This window comes from Raphanus sativus, unplaced genomic scaffold (genome assembly GCF_000801105.2).
Source record: "Raphanus sativus cultivar WK10039 unplaced genomic scaffold, ASM80110v3 Scaffold2501, whole genome shotgun sequence".
NCBI classification, from domain to species: Eukaryota; Viridiplantae; Streptophyta; class Magnoliopsida; order Brassicales; family Brassicaceae; genus Raphanus; species Raphanus sativus.
This window is the reverse complement of record NW_026617809.1, coordinates 1-13182: the sequence shown is the minus strand read 5'-3', so window position 1 is coordinate 13182 and position 13182 is coordinate 1. Positions and strand designations below refer to the sequence as shown.

General features: G+C 35.3%; 2 protein-coding genes across 2 annotated transcripts; one reads left to right on the top strand and one right to left on the bottom strand.

Annotated features, from left to right (window-relative positions):
• Positions 1-201: 201 nt before the first annotated feature.
• On the bottom strand, positions 202-2801 carry LOC108805908 (protein CHLOROPLAST J-LIKE DOMAIN 1, chloroplastic). Its single transcript, XM_018577899.2, has 10 exons — positions 2518-2801; positions 2204-2309; positions 1993-2097; positions 1811-1888; positions 1672-1727; positions 1538-1595; positions 1307-1432; positions 1099-1194; positions 798-869; positions 202-472 (listed from the first exon to the last, which is right to left on the bottom strand). Exons 1-10 carry the CDS (start codon positions 2619-2621, stop codon positions 410-412), a joined length of 864 nt encoding a protein of 287 aa, XP_018433401.1. The 5' UTR covers positions 2622-2801; the 3' UTR covers positions 202-409.
• Positions 2802-5341: 2540 nt separating this feature from the next.
• On the top strand, positions 5342-6936 carry LOC108812872 (phosphoenolpyruvate carboxylase kinase 1). Its single transcript, XM_018585291.2, has 2 exons — positions 5342-6231; positions 6405-6936. Exons 1-2 carry the CDS (start codon positions 5409-5411, stop codon positions 6452-6454), a joined length of 873 nt encoding a protein of 290 aa, XP_018440793.1. The 5' UTR covers positions 5342-5408; the 3' UTR covers positions 6455-6936.
• Positions 6937-13182: the final 6246 nt, after the last annotated feature.

The window sequence follows — 13182 nt, the reverse complement described above, 5'->3', positions numbered from 1 at the left end:
TGATCCGTTCCTTTTCATCTTTTCTCTATTTAAAGTAAACAAACCAAATTGTGTGAACCATTATTTGTTTGTTTCCTTGTTAATATGAGATTTATTATGGGTATATAATTTTGAAAGTAATATATATATATAATTCATATTAGTTGTTTTCGAATTAAGTCTAAGCCGCCTGGCACTTTTTCTAATCGAACCAATCACACATTTCGAAACAAAACTTTTCAACAACTAGTCTCTTTACTTGATTCCACAATAAGATATTATAAAGATAAAAAATCCAATCTCTCCCGAGAAAAGAGAACTTCATCTCAAATTGTTAAACATCTAGCAGCCACAGACTACACATCAAAAACTTCTCAAAATAAAAAACCTCCTGGTAGATCAAAGCAGGCTCTTTGTGATCTCTCTCGCATTATCTGTAATACGACGCTATGACATAGAGCATCAAAGCCGACGAGGCCGTCACTATAAGTTCCTGCAATCCGGGTATTAACGTCAGCATTGTTGATTTAGTTCTTGTCCAACATGGAAGTTCTCATTTCATGCCTAAAAGTTGTGCATCTAGTTTTTATATCAGTAGATTTACACATACCAAAATAACTCATAGATGTGACAAGTGAAACATAATAAGGATCAACAGCACAATCATGTACAATCTAATCAACTAGAGTTGTTTTTGTTGAGGCTTAAGCCAGCTATTGACCTAATGATCCTCAACCAGAATGATCATTTTGCGTGGGACTAAACTAAGGGATGAGGATCCAAGCGAAAAGAGATAGGAGTTAGGCAAGAACACTAACCTGGTTATTGTAAAGTACTATGGGTATGGAGCTACCCATGTACTCAATAACATTTAAGATCCCAGTGTAAGCCTGCAAACAAAGCATGATTTACTAAGAGTTAAAAGTAGAATATAATCAAGTAAAAGAATATCCAATAAACTATACATAACAATCATGATAATCCAAAAAAAAAAAAATGTTTTTGACACTATGAACTGTAGTTATATCACATAAGCAGCTTTCTTTGATAAAATGGAAACTAGTAGCAGCTATAGTACAAATAAAACAGAGGAGTCTTGATAGATTTTTTTTGACATACCAAGGAAGCCACAAGTATAGAACCGAAAACTAATGAAAGAGACCGAAGAAGCCTCTTTCCCATTTTCAATCCTCGTCCGTTCTCTTCGCCTTCCTCCTACAGCCAGTGTCAACAATGAATGCTAATCAGGACTATAAGAGCCACCATGTGTCTCTCTACTACATTACACAATAAAGTGGCTTCAATTGTTTTTTTTTCCAAAACTCACGTTATATGTTGGAGTTGAAGGTCCTTCAAAGGATTTTAGTTTCTCAAAAATTCTGTAGACAAACACAAAGGACATGAACTGCAGCGGTTTGTATTCAACATTGCGTTTTATGGCAATCCATGCACTCTGCAAACAAAAAACGCGAGAAACAGAGGCAAATAGATATATTCATATATGATTGTGAAGGGAGCAACATAATCCTCAAAACCTCATGCTTCCAAAGTAACTTACAAACACAGCTGATATTGCTAGGTTGATCAACATATCGTTCTTGGGGGACTTGGAATACCTGTAAAACAAGATATAAGGTGCTTTTGAAGGATGAAGCATAAATAATATGAATAAACTCACAAAGAATCTCTTACCTTGGACCCCATGGTATCATCGGCTGCTTATCAGCATATCTAATGTCCTTGGAAACCTGAATTATGGGAAATTTCACCCAGGATTTAAGAAAAGGAAGTTCAAGACGGCATATGGCAAGAAAGGGGAAACAATAAACACCTTAAACGAGCCGAAAGTCACACCCTTTTTCCTATTCATTAACTGGGAATACATGAGCTTATCATATGCTTTCTCAAGCTATCAACAGGGAAAAAGAAAATATAGACGTGTTAACCACAAAAAGGAAAATAAAATCATTACATTAGAGAGGACACACGGAAGAAAGAGAGAGGTAACCCTACTTGAGCAGCAGTGGCTTCATCACCACTCCTCTGAGCTTCTTTAAGTTTTCTTCCATAAGTTTGCTTGATCTTGTCAAATCCCTCTATAGGGTTAACACCAAGAACCTGAGAAAGTATCCCACTCAAGTCACGTCTAGAGAGAGAGAGAGAGACACACACACAAAAATGACTAGTAAAAAAGAAACAAGTCCTTTTCAGAGGGATGAACCACCTCATATGGGTTAAAGTCACCATCAGACTGTGGATTTCCAGCAGAAGCAGAAGACGAAGCAGCACGTATCACAATCCTGCTCTGCAACACCCTTCGCGGAAGAAGCCTGAAACATTTTCATTAATTACAAGTAAGGAAATGGTTTGAACAAAAGTTGAGAGCACAAACAACAAAAGGGAGCTACAGCTAATAAGTGAAACTGAAAGTTACAAACTTTGTAGCCAAATTTGTAAGCATCATCCCCCTATTCTGATGCTAAGCAAGAAGGCAATCACCAAAGAAAACAAGTAGCTTACTTCAGCTTTGAAGGCTACCTGACAAAAGACGGCGACTTTGGAGCTCGAAGAGTGGAATTGGAGCTCCGATAACCAATTTGCGGAGGAGGGTAACGAAACGCGTTGGAAACTGCGGAAGCCATGATGCAGGAGGAGGAGGGCACCCAGACTTAGACGATATCGCGAGAGCCACTAGGGCACAGGCAGAAGCAGCAATTAACAAGTGTGAGAGAGTTCGGCGAATCAAGACTGATTTGGGTATAGCTATTAAGTTCGCGTAGCCTAATGGATAAGGCGCTCGCCTTCGGAGCGGGAGGTTACGAGTTCGAATAACATAACATCCCCCGATCGATTATGACGGACTACGTTTGATCCCATGATTCTGGGCCTGCTATATACGGGAAATGGGTTATGATTCCATTGCAACAACTTAAGCCAGCTCTCTTCTTCTTTAGCTCATTGACAAAAGTCTTTGTTATTTATATTTGGGCTTTGTTTCTTTTTGGGCCAGTTATACTTCTCACTTATGCCCATATATTGAAGCTTTGATCAAATGTTTTGTTTTATTAGTTCAAAATGTTGGGACTAATAGAGAGAGGGGGGAGCCTATTTTTTTTGGAGATAATGGTGGTCAGGTAACCCCTACGAAATCTATAAAACTTAGTTTGCATGTTTACTTTACGTGTGATATGTTGTGTGTCGTATTTGAATGCGTCTGAGAATTGTTTGTGTGTTTGGTTTGGTTGTTACGAAATGGATTCTGATTCCTCTATGCAACATCCAAAAAGGTGTCGCACAACCAAAATCACATGTAATGTTTCAAGAAATAGACACGATTTTCATGATATTTAACTTTACAAATTTATTTCTTTCTCACTTTTTATTAACCACTCTATCTATTTGTTTATAACCATTTTCTCTCTAGTTAACCAAAAAAAAAACCTTACACTTGTGTAACTGAATGATGTGGAAAGCCAATAACAGAAAAATAAAAAGTAGAGACAAGCGAGGGTGTGAGACATGACATACCTACACAACCTCTAGCTAGCAAAGGATCTGCGACACCACGACTTATTAACTATAGAATAACGACAGGCTATAACTATAATTCCTAAATAAACCAAGGACAAAGTCACAAAGGCATGCATGCATATAGGAGAGAGAACATGAAACCTTCAAATATGATTCTATGAAACTATCAGAGGTCAAACTAAAAACTATACTTAATTACACTTGTAACTAAAACCATATGTGTGACTTATGCCGTTTTCTAATTTCTCCATATACATCATTATCAAGTCAAAGTTCTAGAAATAAGAATATGTATAAAGATCCCGACCGAACACTATTATTATTGTTCATCGTTAAATACTATAGACTTTTTCAATACAGATGTTTTAAAACTAAAGATTTCTTACCAAATAAAAACACTATGTCTTTTTTTTTCCATCTAAGGATATATATTATTAGGAAACTAAGCCCATAAAGATATTACAGAAGCCCAAAAGATGGAAAACTAAAACAGAACACATAAGTGAAAAACCGAAATGGCCCACGAAAAGCCCACACTACATACAACCAAAATTCAAGCCCAAGAAAAAGTGTGACCGACCATATTCTTCCATCACCACGTGCTACGCAAAGGCGTAAAAGAGATATGCATGGCAAGGATGGGAGTCTTCCACACAAACGGCTTGACCACGCCGCCGGGGCCGATACACGTCGCTCCGCCGTAGTCACCAGACAACATGATTCACCGAGACACGAGCCACCACCGTATTGAACCTATTCCACGAATCAACACGGGAACAAACCAAATCAATTGACCACCGGACACTACCGGGATTTGACCACAACCACCGAACCCACCTCCAACAACTGTATTAGAAGAATAAGGGTTCGGCGACATCCATTCATTCGCCTAAGCTTTGGAGAGCGTCAACGAGAATCCTCGATACCTCACCCATCCGAAGGCCTCCAACCACGAACCGAAACCAACAAACCGCTCGAGCGCTCCAAGGTAACCCATAATAGTCGGCGACCACCGCCAAAAAAGAACGGCACGGCTCCAGAGTCCAAGGCCAGTCATCCACCGAATGAAAAGTGCGATACTGGAATAGAAAAACGGACATGCAGCGCCGTATAACCACTGATGCCGAGAAAATAAAACCAAAGAAGCCGAAAAGAAAATAGGGAGAAGCGGTGATGGTAACCGGCGGCAAAGGCCACCGGCCACCGAACGAAGACTTTGATTTCTAGTCAGAAGCGAAAGCGTCTTTCTCTCTCTAGTTGATACTTTGGTTCTAACCTCTGTTTATCTATAAAAAAAAAACACTATGTCATTCCAAACGGTTTAGTTATTACCTTACAACGAACTATGAAATTGTCCATTCATTTAGCTAAAGGATTATCAGATAAAATAATTAAATATTATACTATTGTAATATAATAATTCCTTCATAACCACAAAATGATTTTTTTTTATTTTCTGCCAGCTTACAGAACCAATTTAAAATATATAAATGATATTTTTTTCTCTTTTGTCAACATATTGTTAGAATATAACAAGTGATTGAAATTCCGTATGAATATGTTAATAAGTGTGAATATAGTATTACAAACCTTCTCCAAGTAAACATCTAAACATACCTGATTTTACATATCAACATAAGGAAACTACACCGACAATATAAATTGACTTTCAAATAGAGAATGATAGTAAAATGACTAAAAATACAAAAGTAATAAAAAGAAAGTTTAACAGAAAATCGTATCTAATGGAAAAGAAAAAAAAACTGTAGGCATAAAAAAGAATATTCCTTAAGAATTTTGGCTATTAATAACGTACAGCCGACTCAAAGACTCCTCTTCTTCTTAAACACAACTCAACAACAACAACACAACCACCACCAAAACAAAAATCAAATACTATGACTTACAGCCAAACACTCGGACACAACAACAACAACCACAACAACAAGGTCGACAAGTACCAGATCTGCGAAGAGATCGGTCGCGGACGCTTCGGCACCGTCACGCGCGTCTACGCTCCGGCCACCGGCGATTTCTACGCCTGCAAAACCATCGAGAAGAGCTCCCTCACCGACGATCTCGACCGCGCATGCATCGACAACGAGCCAAAACTCATGGCTCTCCTCTCATTTCACCCCAACATCGTCCAAATCCACGATATAGTCGACACCGACTCAGCTCTCTCCATCTACATGGAGCTGGTTGACCCCTCCGTCTCGATCTACGACCGTTTAGTTTCCTCCGGAACCTTCTCCGAGTCCCAAACGGCGTCGTTCGCGAAACAGATCCTCCAGGGCCTCGCGCATTGCCACCGGTACGGCGTCGTTCACAGGGACATTAAACCGGAGAATATTCTCGTTGATCTGAGGAACGATACGGTTAAGATCTGCGATTTCGGGTCCGGGGTTTGGTTGGGTGAGGGAGAGACTACGGAAGGTGTTGTGGGGACGCCGTACTACGTGGCTCCCGAGGTTCTGATGGGGTACTCGTACGGGGAGAAGGTTGATCTGTGGAGCGCTGGGGTTGTTCTGTACACGATGCTAGCCGGATCTCCGCCTTTTTACGGGGAGACGGCGGAGGAGATTTTCGAGGCGGTGCTCAGAGGGAACCTGAGGTTTCCGCCGAAGGTGTTCAGGGGAGTCTCGTCGATGGCTAAAGATTTCTTGAGGAAGATGATTTGTAAGGATACTTCTCGAAGATTCTCGGCCGAACAAGCTCTCCGTAAGTTTCTATGTTTTGTTTTTTTACATTTATCTTTAAAAATAAATTCACATTTTTGTTTCATTTTTTTAACAAATCCCGAATTTACTGTCATTGATCCGGATTTTCAGTAAATTTGAATCAATAAAAAAATTAATTTATTTACTAAGTTATTTTTAAATTAATTATTGCAGGACACCCATGGATTCAGAGAGCAGGAGAAGCAGAGGAGAGATTCATCTAAAAGAATTGTGTGTTTGGAGAGAGATTCGGATTACATATAATAAGAGTGAAACGAAGAGAATAAATAAAAAGTAGTAATGGAGTAGTAGTAATAAAAGAGTAATCTATCAGTAGTAGTGCTTATCGCGGTCTAACAGGTGTGTGTCGGCATGTAAATTTGTGGGGTTCTGGCTTTGTAAACTCCGCCCTACACAGGAGACTCTTCTGGAAGAACGCATAGCTAAATAAAAGAGCTTGATGATGCCAAGCTGGATGGTTTCTTCTTTGGCTATGAGCTTTTTGTTTTTGTTTTTTTTTTGTTTTTACTTTCTGTGAATTTTGGCTTGCATGCTGATAAGTCTTTAGGGTAGACGTTAGTGTAGAGTATAACGATCTTTTCCACCTTTTACGGGTTTTTTTTCCTTCTGGGATGTGTAAAAGGGTGTGAGAAAGCTTGTACTCTGTTTTTTTTTTTTTGCTTTATCAATAAAATAAGTTGCTATATTGTTCTTTTTTTAATATACTTCTATGGGATTATCTAATATTCACACGAATAATGATAATGAAGAGAACATGATAAATGATAGTACTATTTTTTAAAAAAATTACCTTGAGATATACAAGGTATTATTTGATGATTATCTTTTTTTTTTGTCAACATTGGATGATTATCTTAAAACATCTTTAACTGATTTGAAAACGAATATAAATTAATAAATCAATGTATATTTGATGGGTTTTCATACAAAATTATGTTATATCCCTTTTTTGATTCCGTTTACTGAATAACATATGATTTTAAAAACATTTCACAATCACGAATCTAATAGTATAACTTACCTTAACTTTAAAATTTATTCAAATACATAACCAATAGCTTCCATCTAGCCTATGTATATTCTGTTCTACAGTTTTGACACATGGATATAAATTATACCTACCCACAGATTAATATGATCTCATGTGTTTGTTTTCTTATAGACATGGCATGTTTTCAGTAGATTTAACTTACTTTAGAGCCCCCAAACTTTTTCAATAAGAGACCACCGATTTTAACTTTGTCTCCACTTTTATTTCAAAGAGAGAGAAAAAAAAAGTTAGATCAACTTTTTCAACTCACTCACGTCTCTCATGTACGTTCAGATGTACGGTAACCTAACCATTCTGATCACATATCTAAGCCATTTTTGTCCTAACATTTGTAACGTCAGATAAAAGGATAGTCCAAGTTTTCAAACATCTCCATATCTATTATTTGCCTGTCCCAAACATAGATTGAGGATCTTTACAATTCAAACACACATAAGGTATACACGAATTCTGATTTTAGCATATTATTTAGCATATTCTTTCAAAAATCAACTCCAATGAAGATTCCAATCTCCATTAAGCATATGCCTTGGATCAAACCTCTAAGTATCTATCTTATTAAAACAGAAACATTGTGACTTTTGCTAGGTGAAATTTTTAATATGGACCTCATATATCTATCTTATTAAATGCCTTAACTTAACTAACACCTAATCTATTTATTTCATATTTAACCTACCGTACCATAACTTATATTAGACGAGCCTGTAGTTATTACATACTAAATGCATCTTATTAAATGTGGTAGTTATTACATACCAAATATACATGATTTAGTATACTATTTAGTATAGTATACTAGACAAGCATGTGTCCATTATCTTAATAATTATCATACATACTAAATCATATATATTTGGATTGTTATATACACAAACTATACACTTTTCTGTCTAATTTATCGGTCATCTTATGTGTGATTATGGACTCTTATATACACAAACTATACACTTTGATTATATTATGACTGTTGATTGTGTCTTATAACAATACTAAAATCAGATCCAATTTTAGAATATATACACAAAATTATTTTCAACCAGTCAACTATAACAAACTAACAAGAATACATTATACATGCTCCAATTTTAATATTCTAGCGATGACTGTTATATACACAAACTATACACTTTGATTATATTATGACTGTTGATTGTGTCTTATAACGATACTGAGATCAGATCCAATTTTAGAATATATACACAAAATTATTTTCAACCAGTCGACTATACCAAACGAACAAGAATACAGTAATCATCTTATAGTATTCATTATCTAATTTAGTTGTTGTTGTTATGTACGGTGTAAAGATTGCAGCATCTTACAAAAGGAATCAAATTTTCCGTCTTCAGCGCGACTTACCAGTTGGAGAGTGGAAAACTATTGACACTTTTCAAGTTGTAGCCGCTTCTGGACAATATCACCCGACAATTCATCAATATAAATAACAGATTGTTTTGAACCATTACAAAAATATATTAGATGTCAGAATAAAATAAAACTCACTAAAAAATTATGTAATAATTATTTTCAATAATTTAGCTTCATAATATACAAAAAAAATCAAAACACAAGTTTTATAGCAAAACTTACGTTACAATAAAAAAAAACAATCTGAATTTGCAAAACAATAAAAAGCCCGCCCGTTCGGGCGGGTCATGATCTAGTTCCTTTCTTGAAGGGGACTCTAAGTTTCGACGTGACCTTATGAATCTTCCTGACTGAGTGGAAAATAATATAGTTTGATTAACAATTTAAACATTGTTTCTACTTTTTATGTTCTTGTTCTTCCATTCAAGAAATAAATGTGAACGCATAAAGTTTCCTTTTCAACTTATAAGACGAAGGACGCATGTATAGGAACCGAATATATATATAAAGAAGAATGTTATATTAGATGACAAACCGTATTTTGTCAGTGTGTTGCATACTGCGTGATACATCGCATGCCCTATGACATAGTATGCTATTTGCATGCAGTTTGAAACACTATAAATCACTAACTCCGATTAAAATAATTAACCAATAATATATCTCAATTAAAATAAAGCTTATTCAGATTGATTGTGGCATTGTGTCACGTTCACGTAATTGCGTGGCTTCTTTTAATGCAGTGAAGATATATTGGAGTCTAGCAATGAATCCACAAAGATTATTTATGTAGCATTCAATATTTATTAATTTAGTTGTTGCTCCTGCATAAGAATAAGAATCTTTTGCTGAAATGACTTTATGAACATATACGGAAACAATTTTTTTTTATTAAATCAAAGCAAATAAAACAAAATTTGGTGCTGGAAAGAAAAAGAAAACTTGATAGAAACGAGGGAGAGTACAATACAACACAACACTCTGGACCTACCCATGTGGTACGGTTAGCTTAGTGGATAAATATCTCATTGATGACTCTTGAGGTGTTGTTATGGGACTAGACCCACAATTCGTGGCGACTCGTAGTATTGTACATGTTAATACGACTACTTTGTGCGATTACAATATACTAGTTGTTTAAATATTAAAACTGTTAGATTCAAACTTTTCAATTTAGCACCTTATTACTTTTAAAGAACTCTTCTGCAATATTCGAAGTAGATAAATTAAAGCCCTTTAAAAAAATTGAAGTAGACAAAAAAATCATCATAGTATTCGGTTCAATGAACTGTTACACTCAAATTTTCAGAGATATGAAAATCAACAAACATAGCTACTAGAGCTTAGCAGAACACCAGTAGACCACACTAGTGCTCAAGTTAAAACACATGAAAGAAGAGATATTAGATAATCGAACTTAAACTATTGAAACCTAGCTTCTTTCAAAAAAAAAACTATTGAAACCTAACTTCTCTTGAAACTTGTCAAAGTATTATAATAAATAACCATTGTAGCCGATTCCTTTTTTTTTTTGAACAACCATTTAGCCGATTCTTAACTGCGACAAATTTCCCAGAAACAAACATTAAATAAACTTAGAAACAAAATCATAAACGAGTCCCACAAATAATTTGTGCCGTTGTGGAAGTGTCCTTTGAAGACGCGTCAAAGCCAAATGCAAAGTTAGAGACGGGACCCATTAACGACTTGCGATCAGCAACTTGACAGATCACATCATGTGGTCGACGGAAGAATCAACAACGTGGCGGTTGATAAGCTATCTTTCTTTAAGTATCTTCCTTCGGATAGTAGCGTTTGCGTATAATAGAGTATTTTTCCTTGTCGACAATTTCCGTGAGATGTTCGCGAAATTTCATAGCTTCGGAAGTCAGAACATAAAAATCAATCACGTGGTGCATAAACTATCACGCGGTAACCAACGTACTATAGAAAAAACAAAGAAAAATACCGATAAATAACTAACTCATATGGTCGTGGAATTAAGACTCATTTAATTAATTAAAATTTGGATTTAAGTTGTATGTTCTAGCTAGATAACACACTGTTTTTGGGCATAGGGATATGTCAGGCGTGCCCCGTGGATGAGAAGATTTTGAATAATATCCTCAATTTTATTTTCAAAATATATGTTTATTTGTTTTTACTAAAATCTTTTTTTATAATAAACATGTTATTTTTTCTATTATAATTTTCTCATTAAATCTAAATTAACAGAATTTTTAACGGTGTATATATTTTTTTAAAGTTTACAATTCACTATATTAATTAATAAAAGTTAAAATTGTATAGAAAACTTAAAATTTATTGAAACAAAATTTTATTTTAAAATATTTATTATTTAGGATAAAAGGAGGTTTATTTATTTTTATTTGAACTGACTTTCATATATTAATATGCAAGAAACAAAATAAACAAGCCCAAAAGGAGCTTAAGTTTAAAGAGCAAGGTCCAGTAGTAACTCCAAACAAAGAAACTCAAAGTTAGACTGAATCTCACAATTAAAAGAGATGTCCAGGAAATAGAGGCCCAGTCGGTGAAATAAGAAGGTGGAGTAGCAGACAAACAGACGAGGTGTTGGATTAGAATCAATACGATCCTTTTATTTGACAGAGGGAGGGAGAGCGGGAGAGGATAGTTCTATATAAGACAATGTTGTCTTAGGTTAAACTTCTTCATCAAGTATCGATCAGAACCTAACTTAAGAAAAACAATCGTCCATGAGTCGTCCGCAAGTAATAAAGTTCGATGTAAGTTTTTTTTTTTAATTTTGTTGGAATCTCGTCTATGATTTGGTAGGAAATTGCAAACCTAAATTTATATATAAATTTTCCCATGAGTGATAAGTCTTAAGCTTTCTCTTTAGTTAGGTTATTTAACTAGCAAACCAACGTTCTCGATCCCCGAAGATACCATGTCGACCAACGAACCCGTCAGTAAGGAGACTCTTCAATGAGTGATCATCCCCGCCCATTTGACGTAAGTCTTAACCTGAATCCATTAGTTTTTTCTCTTGATTTAGAAGCTGATCTAGAAACCTAAATTGATCATTTTCTTCTTAAATTAGGGTTTTGATTTACCCACTGATGGTTCAATATAACCTAGAAAGCCTTTTATAATCAAAATATGAGCCTTTTATCTAAGGTACCTGTGTTTCGTGTGTTCCCATATCGGGACAGATGAAATCCGACAAAAGGAACTGTAGATCTTTTTCATATTGTCGCACATCAGCTGTTTTCTCACCTTCTGCTAGTATTAACATGTATCTCACTTTAAGAGATACATAGAGAAATCCATCACAACCAATATTAGTATTGTTGCTGAGCTTACAATCCACAACTATAATATTCACGGCATGGTAGCAGCATATGGGGGAATTTTGGTGCAGAGGTCCTTTGAAAATGCCTTTCTTCGTAGATGCCCTCTGTATCTCCTTGCAATCCAGTAGATCTGCTCCGACAGACTGGTGTGTACTACTACATGCATCAGCGCCTCTTCGATGTTATTGAATCTGCGGTCTCTATGTGTTGATTTGTACAACTTGTATCCAGTAGCATTCCGAAGACGATTCTTGCATAGGAAGCGCTTCTGGCCTTTCGGTTCCCTCGGAATTCCATGAGAACGGAAGTACTCAAGAGCAGTTTCAAAGGAACTTGTGTAGCAGTAATGGTCCTGATCAGCAGCTGGATCAGGTACTTTCTCTGGCTTAAGTTGGTCAGGCTCAACATTCGTTGATAGATACCATGGACAAAATGTCATGATATGGACCATATTAGATGTTACTAGATGTTATCATTCGTAGACTTGAACAAGTCATTACTAAATTGATTGATAATAAAGAAAACTTCAATTGTGAGATGTTATTTTGGAAAATAACAAAATTATATCAAGAATAAAAACATCTCTTAACAAATGTTTTGAAATCACTTCATGAAGAAAGGCTGGAGGTAGGGTGTGAAATAAGCTACTGCAAGATTTTCAATTGTGCAAAATTTGCTCAGTCTACACCTTGACTTCATCTTGTCAACATATATTAACTATTTTAAGTTATTATAAAACTATATGAATTTCAATATGTATAATTCGAAGTTGGATTCAGTAAAACATAGAAACCACATGTACCGATACTTTAGATCAACACAAATAAATGTTAAATATCATAAAAATAAAGTTACATAAGCAAAAGTTGTTGTTTTGGATTTGAAGTTGTAAATCATGTTTATATAGCAACAGTGTCATTTAAGCTAAAATCTATCTTATTAAAACAGAAACATTCTGTTGGACCTAACATTTATTTTGTAAGTTTTTAAATTAAATACACATTTATACTTTATAGTTAAATCTACATTAAATCACAAATGTTCTTTTCTTTATACTACTATCTATGTTTCCAAACAATATACTTATTTTTTTTATAATATTATCAATGTTTTCAAACAAAATATTTTTTATACTACTATCAATTTTTCCAAACAATACAATAATTAATCT

Excerpts from the sequence above, each read along its gene's own strand:
- LOC108805908 (XM_018577899.2), bottom strand. The coding sequence starts at position 2,621 with ATGGCTTCCGCAGTTTCCAACGCGTTTCGTTACCCTCCTCCGCAAATT. Across the intron at positions 1,433-1,537 it reads TAGCAATATCAGCTGTGTTT|AGTGCATGGATTGCCATAAA; the intron begins GTAAGTTACTTT and ends TTTTGTTTGCAG. Across the intron at positions 1,195-1,306 it reads CTTCAACTCCAACATATAAC|GAGGAAGGCGAAGAGAACGG; the intron begins GTGAGTTTTGGA and ends CACTGGCTGTAG.
- LOC108812872 (XM_018585291.2), top strand. The coding sequence starts at position 5,409 with ATGACTTACAGCCAAACACTCGGACACAACAACAACAACCACAACAAC. Across the intron at positions 6,232-6,404 it reads CTCGGCCGAACAAGCTCTCC|GACACCCATGGATTCAGAGA; the intron begins GTAAGTTTCTAT and ends TAATTATTGCAG.